This window comes from Pelodiscus sinensis, chromosome 4 (assembly GCF_049634645.1).
Source record: "Pelodiscus sinensis isolate JC-2024 chromosome 4, ASM4963464v1, whole genome shotgun sequence".
In the NCBI taxonomy this organism is placed as follows: Eukaryota; Metazoa; Chordata; order Testudines; family Trionychidae; genus Pelodiscus; species Pelodiscus sinensis.
Genome location: NC_134714.1, coordinates 17,824,857 through 17,843,424, shown reverse-complemented (window position 1 = coordinate 17,843,424; position 18,568 = coordinate 17,824,857). Strand labels below are relative to the sequence as shown.

At 43.9% G+C, this 18,568-nt stretch overlaps 1 protein-coding gene across 6 annotated transcripts in view; it reads left to right on the top strand.

Moving 5' to 3' along the window:
- Positions 1–18,568, top strand: part of CEP170B (centrosomal protein 170B) — a 93,871-nt gene that overhangs the window by 31,604 nt on the left and 43,699 nt on the right. For 4 of the 6 annotated variants that reach the window (XM_075926448.1, XM_075926447.1, XM_075926446.1 and 1 more), the window contains exons 1-4: positions 1,032–1,096; positions 3,785–3,914; positions 13,440–13,571; positions 15,273–15,749. In XM_075926448.1, coding sequence (XP_075782563.1) covers positions 1,046–1,096; positions 3,785–3,914; positions 13,440–13,571; positions 15,273–15,749 — 790 coding nt within the window. In that variant the 5' untranslated portion in view covers positions 1,032–1,045. Of the gene's footprint in view, positions 1–1,031; positions 1,097–3,784; positions 3,915–13,439; positions 13,572–15,272; positions 15,750–18,568 lie in introns of those variants that run through there. The other 2 variants (XM_075926449.1, XM_075926445.1) reach the window with 2 other exon arrangements.

The following is an 18,568-nucleotide window of genomic DNA, read 5'->3' as shown; positions in this document are numbered from 1 at the left end:
AGTAAGCCCTGCTTCCCACCAGCTGGTCCCCCCCCCCCACCTCTCCCGGCCAGCCCCACTGCCCCCAACCCCCTCCCAGCCAGTCCTACTTCCCGCCAGCTGGTCGTCCTCTCCCCCCCGCCGATCTCCCCCTGGCCAGCCCCGCTGCCCCCTCCCCCCCACCAACCCTGCTTCCCACTGGCCGTTCCCCCCCGCCCCTCACCTCCTTCTGGTCAGCCCTGCTCCCCTCCCGGCTGCTCCCCCCTCCATCTGAGATCAAGTGTGTCCAGTATTTTTTTTTTTTTAAGCCACTTGGTAACCCTGGACTTGCTACATAAGAAGCTACATTGCTAGTCTTGAGCAGGATTGTTCCCTGGTCCTATGTGGCTGTGCGAGGCACTAAAGCAGGGATGAGGAACGTTTTTTGGGCCGCTGACCCACAGGAAAATCATTCGGGGGCTGCTTGCAGGTGAGAAGCAAACCCCCCACCCCTCAGTGATGTGGTCCCTGAGATGGAGAAAGACACTCCTCACATTCCCCTGGTACACCAAAGCCTTGGGGGGCCCAGGCTGGTAGATTTTGTATACTCCAGCCCCATAGTGGGCTTGAGGGCTGGATCCAGGCAAGCTGAGGACCACATCTGGCCCCTGGGCCTTAAGTCCCCCACCCCTGAATTAAAGCCGTCCTTCCAGCCACTTTCATAACTACATGGGACTATTCCAGTTATGGCTTGGGTATGGAGGGGGAATGGCAGGAGTTATGGAGCTAACAGCTGGGTGAGAAGGAGCAGGGAGTGGACAGTTGTGTACCGCACCATGCTGTGCCTAAAGGCACAATAGAGCCTGTAGATATTGGTATATATGTTGCAGGGTATGCACAGTGTTGTTTTAAGGGAATAATTATATTGGATAGTTTAGTTCTGGTAGTGACACAACTGCTTTCAGGTTTTTCATTCAGTTTTTCCTTTGAGGCTTGTCCAGTTTTATAATCACATTTGCTTCAGTTATAGTATTACTGTGTATTTGACTCCTCCTTTGCTTCCTTAACGCACACTCTACATTCTAACATGTATGTCTTGGAACAAATTCAACACAAAGTACCAGAGGAAGCATTAAAGGTAAGTTATTTTTGTGTGAAGTCTCAGAAGGGTAGCCATGTTAGTGTGTAACTTTAAAAACAACGAGTAGTCCTGTGGCACCTTAGAGACTAACAAAAATGTATAGAATCATGAGCTTTCATGGGTAAAACCAACTTCATCAGAGTATTTTTGTATGGTACATGTGAAGCACTGACAGCATTAAATAGCAAAACCCTACAGCAGGTTCATAACAACATCCTAAATTTTTCAGCACACCAGTGGCAGGCGTATAGCTTGAAGTTCTTATACCCTTTGATAATGCAGCGTAGAAACAATCACAACTCAAGATTTCCCTTTAATGAGTGCTTCGCAGGACCTCACCTTGAGAATAGTTGCATCTCCCAGCTAGTCCAGATCTTCTCTTTCTATCCCAACAATAGCGTCTATCTGAAATTATTTATGATTTTATGACCGACAGTTAAATAATGGGCACTAAAGCTTTAGGCTACGTCTACACTGGCACGAATTTCCAGAAATGCTTAAAACAGAATAGTTTTCGTTATAAGTATTTCCAGAAAAAGAGTGTCTACATTGGCAGGCTGCTTTTCCGGAAAAGCCCTTTTTCCGGAAAAGCATCTGTGGCCAATGTAGACGTGCTTTTCTGGAAAAGAGCCCCGATCGTCATTTTCGCGATCGGGGCTTTTTTCCGGAAAAGACTACTGGGCTGTCTACACTGGCCCTTTTCCGGAACAGTGTTCCGGAATAAGGACTTATTCCCGAGCGGGAGTAGCGTAGCTTTTCCGGAATAGCGGTTGATTTTGTACAGTAGAGCATCGTTGCTTTTCCGGAAATTCAAGGGCCAGCTCGCAGCTTATTCCGGAAAAGCGGCTGATTTTCCGGAATAAGTGGCCCAGTGTAGACACAGCCTTAGTGTATAAAGATGAACTCTTTGTACTTTAAACTTTGCTTCTGCAGAAAATCAATGGCCTCCGAGAAATTAAGCAACAAAGGGTAAATTCCTTTGTTTGAGTTCTCTGGCTTATGTCAGCTACTTGATGCTTCCTCCAACAGGCCAACATTTGTTCAGTTTAATCTCAGTAACCATCTCCATTTTTCTCTCTAAAGATCCCAGTTGTTCCCTAGGACTTTCCTTACAGAGCAGTTTCTGTGAAATGGCTCCCCCAAGCATGAGCTTCAGGATCAGAGACCAAACAAACTCACCCATGAAAGAAAGGCAGTCCCCACTGGGATTGTCAAGGCTGTTCCCCACTCTGGCATTATGAATGCAGAAGTTGGGGGCCTGCAAGAATGCTCCAAAACCTTGCCTCTACAGGCACTGGTACAAAAACTTTCCCCCAAAATCCTAATACCCAGATTTTGGGGGACTCGCTGCCAGCATTAAGTGGCATCAAGCTTTTGAACCCCAAAATTAAAAAACCACAAACGGGATGGACACGTGAAACCAACCCCAGGGGTACCCCAAGCTTTTTTCCCCAAAAGAGCTTGAAAAAGAAAAGAGAAAAACAAGCTGCAGTGTCTTGTAGCTGACCCCTCAGTCAGAGGCATGCAGATACACACAGACAGACCTTCCAGGACACAAGAATCAGCTACTACCGGTTAATTAGAATAAAAAACACAGTCTTTTATTCTATCAAAACAAAACTGCAGTTGCAAGCATAGTATATTGGCTAGATGGAAAGAGCCACCATTTGATATAGATACTCAGGGAAAGCCCCTGGGCTGTAATCCTTAGTTACAAAAGAGAAAAACAATTAGCCAGCTCAGACATAATTTCCAAACCCCCAAACAGGGAAAACAATAATCCCTAGTAGACTATCTAAACTTTTGCTTACTTACACATTTTAAGAAGTCCGTTCTTGGAGAGAGAAGTGTCTCCCATCTCCCTTGATACCTGGGAGAAACTGCTCTGATCTCAAACAAAAAAGAGAAAGCCCCCTCTTTTCCAGTTTGAAATTCCTACCTGCATTATTATTAGCTGATTGCCCGAACCCCCCCATGCCGATCCTTTTGCTAGGTACCTGAGGTAACCCCTTAGTCACTGGGTGCTGGTCAGCGTTCCTCCTGATCATGACGGATGAAATGCATAGTTGTTTCACAGTTCCCAGCAATGCCAAAGCTGCACAGCATTTAGAACCAGAAATACCAATACCAACCATCAACCTTCAATTGACAGTTGTAGTCTCACATCCCAGGTTTCATAAGTCTACTTGTGTAGGAGGGTAGGACAGAGGTGACTCATTCATTGAACTTACTCAGACCTGATTTTTACGGAAACACCCTTTTCTGCATATTAGATTAGATCATTGAACACTGCCCAGCTTTAAAGGGAACCTGATTTCACGCAAAATACCTTTCTGACCCTTCTGTCCAGATATGAGACAACTAATGATAAAATGTGATGTGCTGGCACTGAAACCTTCAGAGAAGGTAGATAAAAGGATAGTTTGGGAAGAATTCATGATGCTGTTGTGAGAATAAAGAGCAGTGAGGGAATTTGGTACTTGAATCCTTAATGGAAGAGGTGATTGTTCTTAGTATAGTTTTTTTAAAGCTTTTTCAGACATATAGTTTATTCTTGGTCTAGAGCACAATCTCAATACTAGTTCTCACCTGGTCACATGGGGAGAAGATAGTGTGCTCTTTTTATTGCCTGTTGTGCATGTAGTACCCCATAGACTTGTACACATTTTTTGTTTGTATCTGCAGCATGAAAAGTACACTAGCCAACTTCAGATGAGTTTCAAGGGCGCTGTGATGAAAAGGGTGGAGCAGAATATGGAACATGGTGGTTATGCTGAATCCCCGCAAGCAAAACTGGACAGGAAGGCAATCTCAGGTACTTGCTTAGAAACCAGTTAGTCAAGGTTCAGAACAGTCACTTAACAATGCATCTTGATTTCGGTGCTGATTCTCAATAGAACTGCAGGCTGCTTTTTGAAGCAATTACAAATGTCCTCTTTCTGAACTTCTTTGTTAAGTAAACTGGTGTCAGATAATCAGCCTTGCTTTCTCTGATGCAGTCTTCAGAAGAAATGTGCCAGTCTGACATTACAAGAGAGGCGTGCTATTGCAATGGTGTTTTGGACTGGTTCATTTTGCAGTGAGATGTGGGCAGGGCAGGGCTGGTTAACTCTTGGCACCTGTCTGGTTTAATTTTAATTTCATATCTGTAAACCACCACATGAATATTGTCAGTGACGCAGCCCAGAAAAGGCAAAGGCTTCCATGGATGGGCGCCATTATGGAGTGGACGGTGGCAGCATTGAATTCACCACAAAAACCCTTTATGGTCTTAAATAACTGCACTTCCTCATGTGAAGTGTTATATTTCAGGATGGGTGGATTGCTGCATGCAACACAAAGACCATTGTGAACCTCTTCAGTTTGGCTGAGCCCGTCCCGTTACCTTCTCTCCCGCTCCCTTTGTCTGTCATTCCTGCCCACCCCAGCTCTGTGCTCTTCTTCCCCAGGGCTATGTCTAGACTGCAAGCCTCTTTCGAAAGAGGCTTTCGAAAAAGCCTCTTTTGAAAAAGAGCGTCTAGACTGCAAGCAGTACTTTCGAAAAAGCAAGCAGCTTTTTCGAAAGAAAGCACCCAGGCAGTCTGGATGCTCTCTTTCGAAAAAGCCCTGTTTGCATTCAAGAACGCCTTTTTTCGAAAGAGCACTTTCGAAAAAAGGCGTTCTTCCTCGTGAAATGAGGTTTTCCGCCATCGAAAGAAAAGCCGCGTTCTTTCAATTTAATTTCAAAAGAACACACAGCAGGAGTGACAAACAGGAATATAAACAGAAGAGAAATGCTATGCAGCTTTAATACTCGGCCTTTTGGCTAAGATCGTGGGTAAACATGCTCTCGGAGCACGACCTGCGGAAAGGTAGGGGTCGGGTCAGTAGGCTGTATTGGCGTCATAACGGTTCCCAAGTCAGTACCCTGACATACGCGGGGCGTTTCGCCTGACTGCCTAACGCTCGGCCCTTGCCTGGAAGCCTCGCATATGCTCCAGATCAATTAATACCCTCTCAGCTTATTGGGATTTAGACGCAGGTGAAGTTTTTTCGAAAAAAGGCTACTTTTTTCGAAAAAACCCTTGAGTCTGGACATAGCCTAGGTCTCATCCTGACCAAGATGCCTCCTGCTTCTTCCCTCTCCCACACATTAGAAGAACTGTGGAGTTAATTGACTGTTGCTTACCTTTGGGGCTGCAGAGGTTGCCTGCCCTGTGTTTTAGAAGCTCCAAAGTCCCAGGAAAGTTGAAGTAAGTCACTAACCTGGGGCCTAGCAGAGAGGTTGTCAGGCATATGGAATGGAGCCCCCAGACCAGAAAAGGAAGAAGAGGTACATGGCAATAGGGAAGGGTGTGGGGAGCATCACATGGTTAAGGGAGGGATGACAGAGCCTAAGTTGCAGGAAAGAGATGAGAGGGGTGTGTGAATTTGGGTACAGAATCTTTGCAGAAGTGTCTGTTTGTTTAGATACTTAGGTGCATCTGTCAGGTTTTCCCATCACTAGTCCTGGCCAGCTGGAATGTGGTGACCTTAATCTCCCACATTGTGTCTTGCCCTTGTGAAAATCCCAATAAGCTGAGAGGGTATATTAAAGCTGCATAGCATTTCTCTTCTGTTTATATTCCTGTTTGTCACTCCTGCTGTGTGTGAAATCACACATGCCTTCCTGCTCCTCATTCTGCTTCCCTGCCTGGCAGGAACCTTTTCCCTGGTGCTTTCCATGTGTCCCTCTTATTTGTGGTGAATACAGTAGATGTGGCACATTCCGCCTTGCCTCCTTGAGAGTTCGTTCACAAGCGCTTAGAGGGATAGGTTGGGTGGTGATTAGCCGTGACACAGAGGAGGGTGAAAGGAGGTGAACTGTCTCTTGTCCCTGAAGTAAACTGTCTAGCCCGAGTGTAACTTGAGCCGGATGCTTGAAATGAGTTGCAAATATCCAGTTTGTACTCTCCAAAGCTAATTAATTTACCTTTGTCACCTACTGGCTGACATTTTGGCAGCATGCAGAGATTATCTAGGCGCTTTCCTACTTGGTTCTTTTTATCACTTGTCACCTTGCTAAATATGCAGGGCTTTTGTTTGTTGTCAGACTGATTCCCTGTAACTGAGGCAGTTGGTATCTGAAATATCTGCAAACACAACATCTGATGTGATACCTCAAGCATAGTGACCTACTTTCCTGATGTGTAGCTCTTGCTAACCCTTGTTTAATTTTCACTTTGAGGTACAAAAACTAGTTTTGCAGATTGCCTAGGAGGGGTGAATTCTGAGGAGGGTGTTGCTGGCTCCTGCTAATGTAACTGGCTGCTCAGTGTCCGATCTGGAAAGTGATAGAGATGTAGCCGTGTTAGTCTGGGGTAGCTGAAGCAAAATGCAGGACAATGTAGCACTTTAAAGACTAACAAGATGGTTTATTAGATGATGAGCTTTCGTGGGCCAGACCCACTTCCTCAGATCAAAAACCGATCTGGAAAGAGGTTGAGAGTCATCTGCAAAATGCTGAGCTGTTGCTAATCCCATTCAAAGAAGTGGGTGTTGAAGATGCTGAGTATTTAGACGGAGGTACTTAACAGGATGGGACCCAATGAGCCACTCCCAAAGTCCACTGAAGTCAATAGAAAAAGCTGGATGAGTTTTGGAAGATGAGCTAGCAGAAATAGTTATTAGCCTGTAGTGGAGTTTTCACTCACTTGGTCTTCAGTTATACATGCAGCTTCACTCTGTGCGTTTGGAGGACTGGCCGTGGTTTAAAATCATCATGCTCTTCATTCCATTAATGTATTTTCAGCAAAGTGGGTTGACTTTCTGGCAGTGGGAAAGGCTTTGGAGGGAGAACTGTTGTGCTAACCCTGTAAGTATGTAGTAATTTGCTTCTAGCAAATGAAAGCACTTTGTGGTGACAATGGCATTTAAAAATCCACATTACAGTTCCAATGGGAGGAAAGAGAGCAAAGGGCAGGACTTTTTTTAGTAGGGGAGGTTTAAAAATAATACTAGGACTGGTTAGGAATGGGGGGGGGGGTGATATCGAAAACAATGAATCAGAAAGAGGGGTCTCAACTGTGCTTTCTATTAATTTTTTCCTATAATAACCAATTAATCTTTATACCACTAAAAAATTCTTGTAGGTTTTTTAAGTATTGCCTTAAAGTGCAAATATAATCAAACACTGGAGTTTGCTTCTACGGGATGTTACTGAGGCAAGTAGCCGAAACTCATTGAGGAATAGAAATTTTTATCAATAAGAAAAGCATCCGCAGTTTGATTAGCTAGTATTAAAAATTAGCAGTATTAGCTGTCCTGTTTTATGGGATAAGCTGATCCATGAGTGGACTAGGGACACCTCACTCCCCACGCATCGGTTGTTGCACAATTACTTTGTGTTAGGCAGTTTTGAAGACTGTCTCTGGAGCACTTACCATTGCCAATTTCTGGTGTGACATATTGATAGACTGGGGGGTTGGTTTTAATGTGACAGTTCCTGTGGTCTTTGTGCATACTAATAAATTGGTCATAACAGGGGTGGTGTGTGTGTGTGTATATAAGTACCCTGAAACACTTGTGCAGTCTAGAGTGTAGCTATTTGAACATACTGTTGTTGTAGCTTAAAAACAATATGGCACTTTAAAAAAAATCCTTTAATATCTCGAACTTCCCAGAGCTGGCAGATCTAAAGAAACACTAATGGCTTGAATTTCAGAAGGGTAACGTGCCCAGAGCTCCCATTTGAAATCGGCACCTTTGTCAACAACACCAGGATTTTTAATTTCCGTCAAATTCTGAATCTGCATACAAGTGGCCATTGGGTAACTGCTGTGTGCTGGAGAGGACACAGGGTCTTGTGCTTCAGGCACCAAATTGTCACTTCAGCAATGTGGTTTCATGTCTGCTTCTTCCGCAGAGTTCCCTGGAATGGTCATTTAGATTCCCTAGGCCTCCGTTTCTCATCTGTGTCTCTCTTCTCTGTCTAGAATGGAAGCTTTTCTGTGCTGGAGCTGTCTCTTACTCTGTGTTTGAATAGCACCTACAACAATGGGGTGCTGATCTCTACTGGTTCTCTAGGTGCTACCAAAATACAAATAACAATAGAAGGTGAAACCTGCTATCGAGGAAGGCGGAACTATAACATGTGTAACTGATTTGCTAGGGTGTTTGTTTCTTGGGGCCAAATCTGGCAATGGAGCAAGCTGGCGCCGCTTTCATGGACTCAGTGGGAGCCGTTGCTGCTTGTGTAGTGGGATTTAACTCTTGGAGTACTCTCCACCTGAGGTCATGGTAACAGCTGCATTAGAGATTAGGAGAAACAGCCATCTTAGATATGCAGCTATCTGTACCTCATCTGGTCCTGTTTGGAGAAGCCTACAGCACATCAAAGACTTATTGACTGGCTGAATAATTGATAAAAATAAGATCGGCCTGGCCATTCTAATGCAAGAACCTCCAATATTAATGTACATTGATTACAAGAGACCATGGTATAGACTTACCTTACTTTAAAAAAAACCCTTAACTGCCAATGATGTGCTTTAGTTTTCCCCCCTCCCCCGCTAAATTGTAATTTACTATTAGAAAAAAGTGATCGAGGTTGTAGGAATTATCTGACTTACAATGTTAACGCTAGATCATCTTCGGTTTTTTCCCCAAGGCCTGTTCCTTACTAAACCTGGTGCACCACATCTTCTGATGATGGAAGTTGTGCTATTAATAATGAATTTTAAAAAAAGCTTGATTGATGCTGTGTAGATTTCTGATGCTTTTTTTAGGAATAGCAAAAACTGCTAATGTTCTCATCAGCAAAGGAATTTGCCATTATTGTCTCTTTTCCTTTGTAATTTTATACATTATTCGGGCCACAGGGGGTATGTACCGGCCTTTGGCACTAAACCAGGAGGCTGCCAGCAACCCTATCAGTTCTATTATCAAAGAGATGGAACCCCGGCATGATCAAAGCTGCATGCGTGAAGTGAGACGCTGGTAGAGGGGCTGCATTACTGCATCGTTTCCTCTTTTCCTTGTTTAGTGTGACTGTGTTTTGGGTCCTGACCCATGTTGCCTTACTTGAAATCATGTTCTTAAAAAAAGTGAAACTGGACCAGCCCCCTTTTGCAGGCATAATTTGCTCAGTAGAACACAGTCTGTCAGTAGCCATCTCTGTATTACACTGTTCCCAGTAATTCAATAATTAGCTAGCTGAGTGCTCATGCTGACCTCAGTTTTGTCATCTACATGTATGGTTTCCAGGCTGCCTGCCTGAATTGATGAGCCAAAAAGTATATTTGAATGAATTGGCATAATCTGGACCAATTGGCATGATATTGAGAGAGGGGAGCAAGGAGCTGCTATCCAGCAGACTGGCTACAAAACGATTTAAATGACTGTGTCGTTATTTTTCATTTCTGCTCCTCATGGGACCAGTAGTTTGGACAGTTCCCATGTTTCTGTGCATTCCCAAAAGCAAAAGCTATGGATTTAAGGCACTTAGTATCTGAGATGCTTGGTGTATGTAACAGGGCGAGCAAAATCTTACCCATCATTCCTCAAAGAATGTAAGAATTTTTGCTTTTGGGGCCAGATCCTCTGTGGGTGTAAACCAATGTAGCTCTGCTGAAGTCAGTTGAACTTTGCAGATTTATATCAGTTGAGGATCTCGCCCTTTGGGTCATAGCTGAAATTTAGCATGCACCGCTTACTTGATAGAATTGAAACAATTTAATTGGGAAGCTAAAATGTGTATGAAAATTAATGGTTCCCTACAATATTTTAGCCACTTTAAAAGAGAGAAATACCCGACATTCTAGCTGTGCCTTTTGCATTCTTCTGGGATGTTGAGTTGAATGAAGTTGTAATTTATTCCCTTGTCCTGGGATGATCAGGGACAGCAGAATAACCCCAGAACAAACATTTTTCCCCCAAATACTTAATCTAAAAAACCTGGTGCTTTAAAACATCCCAGTTCAGATCCTTGAGGGACACAATTATTTACCGCTCTCCAATCTGAAAAGTGACTATTTGTTTCCTGTATTTTAACCAGTCATTGATTCTTGAGAGGACCTTCCCTCAAATCCCATGACCACTTACTTTGCATAAGAGTCTTTCTTGAGGGACTCTGTCAAAGGCTTTCTGAAACACTAGTTCCACTGGATCCCTCTTGTCCGTATGCTTGTTGATTCCCTCAAATAGATGGATGAAGCACGTTTTCCTTTACAAAAGCTATAGTGACTCTTCCCCAACAAATCATGTTCACATGTGCATCTGATAAGGGTTTGGAACAGCTTCAATATGAGGACAAATTAAAAAGACTTGTAAAAGGGATGGCGGGGGGTGGGGGTATGATAGAGGTCTATAAAATAATGACTGATGGTAAATAAGGAAGTGCTATTTACTCCTTATAACACAAGAATTGGGAGTCACTATGTGAAATAAATAGGCAGCAGGTTTAAAACAAACAAAGGAGAAGTATTTCTTTGCACAATGCATACTCAACCTTTGGAACTCTTTGCCAGAGGATGTTGGGAAGGCCAAGATTATAATAGGGTTCAAAAAAGAACTAGGTAAGTTCATGGAGGATAAATCGATCAATGTCTATCAGCCAGGATTGGCAGGGATTCAAAAGCATTCTCTGAAGTGTCCAGAGGCTGTTTGCAGAGGCTGGGAATGGATGATAGGGAATGGATTACTTGATGATTTCCTGTTCTGTTCATTTCCTCTAGTACATCTGGCACTGACCACTGTCAGACGACAGGATACTGAGCTAGATGGACCCGTGGTCTGACCCAGTGTAGCTTTTCCTGTATTATATTTTTTTGGTCATTTCTTACTCCTTTTTGAAGTGGTTTGTTATAAAAATTATTGCTTATTGTGTATTATTTAGTATTACTAAATAATAAGCAGCAAGCTTATTGCTTAGTATTATAGTTTCTTAATGGTGAGAAATCTTCCTCCTCTGAATTTTAAAAGGCTGCAGGAAGAGTGTGAATGTAGTTTTCTTTTTAATGCTGAAAGAGTACAGAAAATAGATCTTCAACCTCATTTGACCTGTAGTCCTATGAGAGACTATGTTTTTATAATTTCCAATTATGTAGACAAGTCCTTGGGAGGGCCTGTAGTCAGTAAATGCTGTATTTTTAGAACAAAATGACTGTATTTGGAGACTCTGAAAGCCAGTGTTCCGGATTTAAAAGTTTCTCACTCTGATTTCTTCTGAAATATTCCAAGTGATGGTTATTAGGTTTGTGGGTGGGAAAGGATTAACTCTTTCTTCAGATATACTTTTGAACTGCATATCCAATAGCCATCATAGCAATAAGAACTACTGTCCCTCCCCCCCATACACTACACTGGCAATGCAGTGGCAATCCGATGCAGAGGCAATCCGATGATTCCTTTGAAGCAGCTCAGTATGTGAGTTTAAAGCATGTCAGGTAGCTGCTGTCTAGGCAGCTGTAGCTTGAATATGGTGTCATAGAAGAAGGTGGCAAAATAGGTGCTCAGCCTGTGAGTCTGAGCTACTTTTGGCATGCAACGTGACGTTCTGTGGCTTGTCGGCTTAAATTAAGATAGTGTGGTGATTGTACAGAGGATCCACTGCCCCTCTCTAGTCTTGGGGAAGTAATGGAGGGAAAGGATTTCTCCCCACCCCTGCACTCTATGGGTACGTCTAGACTACAGGCTTTTGTCGACAGATACTGTCGACAAAGCTTCTGTTGACAAAGAGCGTCTAGACTACAACCAGTTCTGTCGACAAAGCACGCCGCTTTGTCGACATGACAGTATAGATGCAAAAGACAGTGTAGATGCAATAATGCCTTCTGTCGACAGAACTCTGTTGACAAAAGGAGATATTCCTTGTAGAATGAGGTTTACAGCCATCGACAAAACTGCTGAGTTCTGTCGACTTTATGCCAACAGAACTCAACAGCACTGTAGATGCAGGTATAGTTTTATTGACAAAAGTCCACTTTTGTCGACAAAACTCTGTAGTCTAGACACACCCTATCAGTCCTCGTTTTCCAATATGAAAGTTGTGTGGTTCGTATCAGTGTCAATATCTGGCAGAGATCCTTGCTCAGGATCTAGGCTTGCTTGGGGATTGGAATGAAGGACGACAACAGAAATCTGGAGCATGCCCAGGGGAAACTGGTTTAATATAAAGAGCTACAGAGCTAACACTATTTCCACCCATGTGCCTAGTGAGGAGTGGTCTCCCACTGAACACTGTAATGAGGCTCAGCTTATCTTACCACCAAGAACATGAGATGTGCCCTGGCAGCACCAGGGTAAATGCAGGATATACAATTAAAAATGCAGCAGCTTGAGTGTAATTTTACGGGGTGTGTCTACGCTGCACCCGCAGCTCTAAATAAGCTACGCAATTTGAGCTACACACATTGCATAGCTCATTTCGAGAGTATTTCAAAATTTGGCGCTGTCTACACAGTGTTAAATTTTGAAATGCACCGCTGTTGCGACAAGTCCCTTAGTCCTCATGGAATGAGGTTTCCTGGGACGTTGGAATAGCAAGCCCGTTATTTCGATTGCATTTTGAAATAACGGGCGAGCTGTTAAGATGCAGAAAACACTATTTTGGGATACCAGAGGTGTCTAGATGTATCCGCAGTGGGGCTGCTCTCATTCCTGCTGGGCTAATGCAAAAGAAGTAACTTGAAGGCAGCTCACTTAACTCTGCAGTGAAGAGCTGACCTAAGTGATTGCCACCCCAATCCTGTTATTCAGCATTGGGGCTGTGGGCAGGACTTGGTCTTTCCTGGAGACCTCCTCTTATGTATACCTACACCTTTGCTACTTTATATTTCCACATTGAACGCAGTACTGAATCTGTCAAAGACAAAGCTCCTGTGATTTCCACCTGGAGTTTTGCTTCCTTTTTAGACCTGCAGGATCTGTAAGTTTAAATGGAGGGTTTAGCAGTATCTGCTTTTAAAACACGGAATAATTTAAATTTCATCTTTCTCATTTGTAATTTGTTTTGCTTTTTTTTTCCCCTGCTTTTTTCTCAGCCGGGCCAGAGAATTGTGGTAGGTCACTCTTTGATTTTTAGGCAATAGTATAATGCTACCATTTGGGTTTGCAGCACAGCAGGGAATACTTAAGATACAAAAGAAAACAGCATTCATTACAGTTTCTCTCTTTTCCTCTCCCACCTGCCCTTTCTTTCTCCCTGCTTCCCCCAGCTTTGGAATTTGGGCTTGAACTAAAGTAGGCGGAGACACTGGCAGTTTTAGCACCAAAATATTTTGTAGTTACTAGAAAATTTCTTGAATATATGAAAGTCCATTGAGACTCCATCATTCTATTTTCACCTTCCTTTTAGCAGACTGTATATTTACTGTCATTGTAGCTTCTTGCTTTCCCTTCCCAGAGACAACTACTTATCGCACTCCTCTTTATGGTCAGCCTTCATGGTGGGGAGAAGATGATGCAAATAACAAACTAGAAAGGCAGGAGGACAGAAGGCAAGAAGATTATTCAGGTAATGGAGATGGTCTTTGAGAGAAAACTGAGGCATTTTTATTTCCCACCACACACAACATCCTTCTTCAGAATTCTAGTGACTAAAACTTCTTGTACTCTGTAAATTTTGCAATTTGAAGTCCTAATATTTTGTTTTTTAAAAAAAGAGGAATAAGGGGAAATTAAAAAAAAAATGAGTATTTCCTTGATTGGGTGTGAAATAAGTCATGACAATTGCCGTTGTATAGGAGTTTAATTCCAAATAAACAAATACCAAGAGCACCACCCTAAGGGTATGTCTACACTGCCACCCAAGTTCGAACTAGGGTGGCTAATGTAGGCATTCGAAGTTGCAAATGAAGCCCGGGATTTAAATATCCTGGGCTTCATTTGCATCTTGCTGGGCGCCGCCATTTTTAAATCCCTGTTAGTGCGGACTCGTGGAACGAGGTGTACCGGTAGTTCGAATTAGCCTAATTCGAACTACCTACTCCGTGCCGCGTGTAGCCACGGGCACGGAGTCCGCACTAACGGGGATTTTAAAATGGCGGCGCCTGGCAAGATGCAAATGAAGCCCGGGATATTTAAATCCCGGGCTTCATTTGCAACTTCGAATGCCTACATTAGCCACCCTCGTTCGAACTAGGGTGGCAGTGTAGACATACCCTAGCAGTGGTATTTGATTTCTGTTAACAGCAGGGAGGACACTAATATATTAGGAAATCAAGCTCCCATCTGAACTTCATATCCACTGTAGTCCTATGGAAATCACTCTTGTATATAAATTTAAGTAAAGGCTAAAGTGTTCATGCTGGACCAGGCCTAAGAAATCACATTGAAGGATAAACTTGGCTGTAGTTATTAACTCTGGGATGAAGTCCCACAGGAATCTCAGGACCATTCCAAACCTCATCACCTTCAGCTCCATGTTTAGGGTGTCCTCCTCTAACATAAAAACACAGGCATCTACAAATTCTGCAGCACACACAATTCTTCATCTGGGGGAGAGAGAACAAACCATACATAACAGTAGTTAGTCACATTGCTTAATGAGGTTCTCAGTGAGGCAGTTAGTATTAGGGATGTTAAATATTGGTTAATTGAATAGTCGATTAACCTCGTGAATTCTTATTGGTTACTCAACTATTCTATAGTCCCCAGAGGTGAGGCCAGCAGCCTCTCTGGCCCCACTTCCGAGGAGCCCTCTGCTCAGGGTGCCAGATGGGAGCTGGTCCGCAAGGGGAGCCAGTATAAAAACCAGCTTCCCTCACAGACTGGATGCCTGTCATCCTACGCTGCTGCCTCTGATACAGAGGCAGCAGCACAGGGTGGCAGTAACTCCTATCTGGGAGGGTGGGTCTGAGCTCCTGGACCGGGCATGACCTGGAACTGAGGTGGGCTGCTTGCCCACCTGGCTCCTAACACACTTTAAATGCAGAGCTGCAGTGGGAATAGGTCCTGGTTCTGGTGCGAGCCGGGACTGAGCCGGGCTGCTGGCCAGCCTGCTAAAAAAATTACTGGGCAGAGGGGTGGGAATGCATGTAGCCTATGGCATTAACCTATACGCTCTTGCTTATTGGTTAATCAACTACACTATTACATCCCTAGTTGGTATGTGAACAATAGAACTATATTATTACCAAGTATGGTCATATAGGCTTTTTAATCTAATATTGAGATGGTGCCTTTAAGGTGTTTGCTTCCATATGTTTGTCTGTAGAAAGAACGAAGGAGATATCACAGCATGAAGGAGAGATCAATGGCAACCTTCCTGCTTATAGAGATTCCCAGGAACAATCAGTGTATGCATTCAGAAGAGAACCCAGTTATTTTGAAATCCCAACTAAAGAATTCCAACAGCTAGCAAAATCACCTGAAACGCAGGTCCATGAAATCCCAACGAAGGACGTTGATGCGGTGGTACCCCCCGTTGTGCAAAGCCATGCCTCTTTTACCATTGAATTTGATGACTGTACCCCTGGTAAAATAAAGATAAAAGATCATGTAACTAAGTTCTCATTGAGACAGAGAAGACCCTTCGGTAAGGACGTGGGTCACACAGAGATGATGTCAGCAGAGAGCAAGGTGGCTGATTGGCTGGTTCAGAACGATCCAAGTTTGATGAGAAGGCAGTCTCCGGTAGACGATGTGTATAGTACAAAGAGCGATCTGCCAGTTCATGTGAGGACGCTGAAAGGTAAGCTGCTCTTTTTCATGCTGGCTAGTCCATGGGTTTGACTTCCAAATACAGCATAAGTAGGGGGAAAATGGCCTTTCAAAGGAAAAATGAACCCATTTTTCTTAGCTCAGAGTTTTCAGGGTGTAAGAACCACATCTCTGTGACAGGTATTTCTATAATCACTCTTGACGCTTCTAAGCCTTGTGTAGCAGGTGACAACGCACCTGCTGGGCATGGATGCCACTTGTCACCGGGCAGTGGAATGCTCTAATCCAGTTCCCACTCTGCTTTATTACTGCACGTTGTCAGAAATGCTCATCTCAAATAGAGAGCTTCAGTGTCAGAGACTCGAGTTTTTCTCTTCATGTGGTTAAGGCAGGTTGGAAGCACATTTAATTGTGAGCTAATCCCTTGGTCTCCTGTGCTGGGAGGAATGACACGTGCTTTTCTGGCGGTAGGCTCACAATGGCCAAATATAGCTAATTGCCCGGGGCCGTGGTATACCATGGTTAGTCACTGTTCCATGACAGTTGACGTGCATGGGATGGAGGCTAGCTCTGGGGCAGAGTCTGATAGGTTGGGTCAAAGGTTGGGTGGCATAGCTGTGAGAGAGGTTTCTCTTCCTTCACCAAAATGTATCAGAAACACCCTTCAGTGTTCAACTGTTCCAGACATGGGGCCCCACAAAACTGCCAAGCCCCTAGGCAAGGTGGGAGGAGGGTGGCGATGCCATGCTCCCAGAAGAGGTAGGCCTCGGGCAGAAGGGGTGGACATGGGGGCTAGCCCCGTCTGCCCCTCCCCTACTAACCCTTCAGTGTTGCTGGGGCTCCGGTGGCAATTCAAAAGGGCCTGGGGCGCCAGCCACTGCTATAGTGGTGGTGGCAGCCTGGAGTCCTGGGCCCTTTTGAATCACCCTGGACCCCAGGGCAGTTGCCCCTTTTGCCCCACCCTGCTGACAGGCCTGGTTCCAGATGAATCTAAATTGCTGGCCTTAGGAAGAGTCTGTCATCATGAGGTGTTTCCTGTTATCTCTTGCAGATAAGGAGGGGGAGATGTCAAAGCCCATAATAATTCAGTGTCCCACTGCTAATGGCAGCGTCTGGCAGATGAGCGTCTAGCGTTCATCAGTGCCTTTGAAAATTCTCCCCAGGATCTGTTTGACCGGAGCTAGTTTGGCTGCCTCTGTCAGGCCAGCTCTCTGTCAAATGGGGGAAAGGTAACATCTTATGCATTTCCACCGGTCGGCTCAGAGAGGTTGTGCAGGTGCTGCAGCAGCTGCAGTTTGTAATCCTCCTACCTGCTAAAATTGAGGAGGAGGGCTGCCAGGCCCACCAGTGGCTGAGGTTAATGGCCCTTTACCAGAGGGCAAGACACCAGCTTCCTCAAAGGAGAAGTTGTTAGGCCCTTGTCCAAGAAACTCTCTCCTGATGCAGACAGTCTTGCCTTACCTTAGACATAATCCGACATGTCGTGCAGTGTTTGAGAAGCTTGTGTAGGAAGGAGCTCGTTTCAAGATGTGGATGATGCATGTATTTGTCTCCTTTTCATCAAATACCTTGTGAATATCTTTGTCCATCTGTGTGTAGGCAGAGATGAGAACTTTGCAACATTTATCGGTGCCTTTTTGACCTCTAGATTGGTTTATTGTGTGACATGTTCCTATGTGGGGCATTCTTCGAAGAACACTTGGAAGCTATTGTTGGCCTCCTCCTTAATTAGCATGTTTGGCCCCAAGGAATATTTTGCACCAGTTTTCTGAAGACTTCACTGCCTGCTTCTTTGCTTTTGAGAAGAATTCAGGTGACTTGACAACCAGATTTAAATACTCTGTGATTTGGGTCCAGAGGAGAGATGTAGTCTCTTATTGTTCTGTCATAACATCTGAAATCAGCCAGAGAGCTTTTTCCCTCAGCCCCAAGATTTTAACATGTAGAGCAAGGTTTGCAGCCCTTAGATTGAGCACAATAGCAAGTTCTCAATTTAACAGAGTCCAAGTTTGCTCACCTTCAGGGCACAATACCATTTACTTGCTGAGCCTTTTTCTTGAAAAAGGAGCTGGTGAGATCTTTGAAGGGCTTCAACAGAGACTGAGGATTAAATTGTGATGCTCCATACTTGTGTGCTTGGGCCATTTGTATTTGCAAAACAAGTGCAGTTTTCCTGTCAGCTGCATGATGTTAAACCTCTATCACTCCTTGCCACACATGTTTAAGGTCTAGAGCATAGAGGTCTTTTCTCAGTTCTCCTGATGACTTGTAAGTCCTAGGGCAAATCACCCATAGCCCGGATGCCTCTGATTCCTTGTTGGTAAAATGGGGTGGGGAATATTAAACATTACAGAGATCCTGTACTAAAAATATTACTACTGTTGATGCAAAACAGAGCTTAATAAGCAAGAACCTTCCATAAAATAACCTTTGCCAGGAGGGTGAAAAAATGATGTGGAAGCCATATATATAACTTAAAGGAATTTTATTGCCTCAGTCATTCAAATAAAACTGAAAGTCCCACAAGTCCAGTTTGCTGTTAACTGTCAGTTTACTTGCCCTTCTAAGGGGGAGAGAAAATAGAAGTTCAGTTCCATTCTATCAGCTTGCTACTCTTTGATCATCTTGATTTGAGTCCATGGAATGCAATCTAGAGGGTTTTCTTGTTTTGTTTTGTCTTGGTTTGTTTCTCTTGCTCTGCAGGGTAACAACAAATGATGCATAACAAGATAATCTTTGAGACAGTGAAATTGCATAGAATAGTAAAATAATTACATGTATTTATTTTGATTTAGGAAAAAAAAAGACGCACATGAAAAGCTTTAGATGGCCTGACATAATTAATTTTAC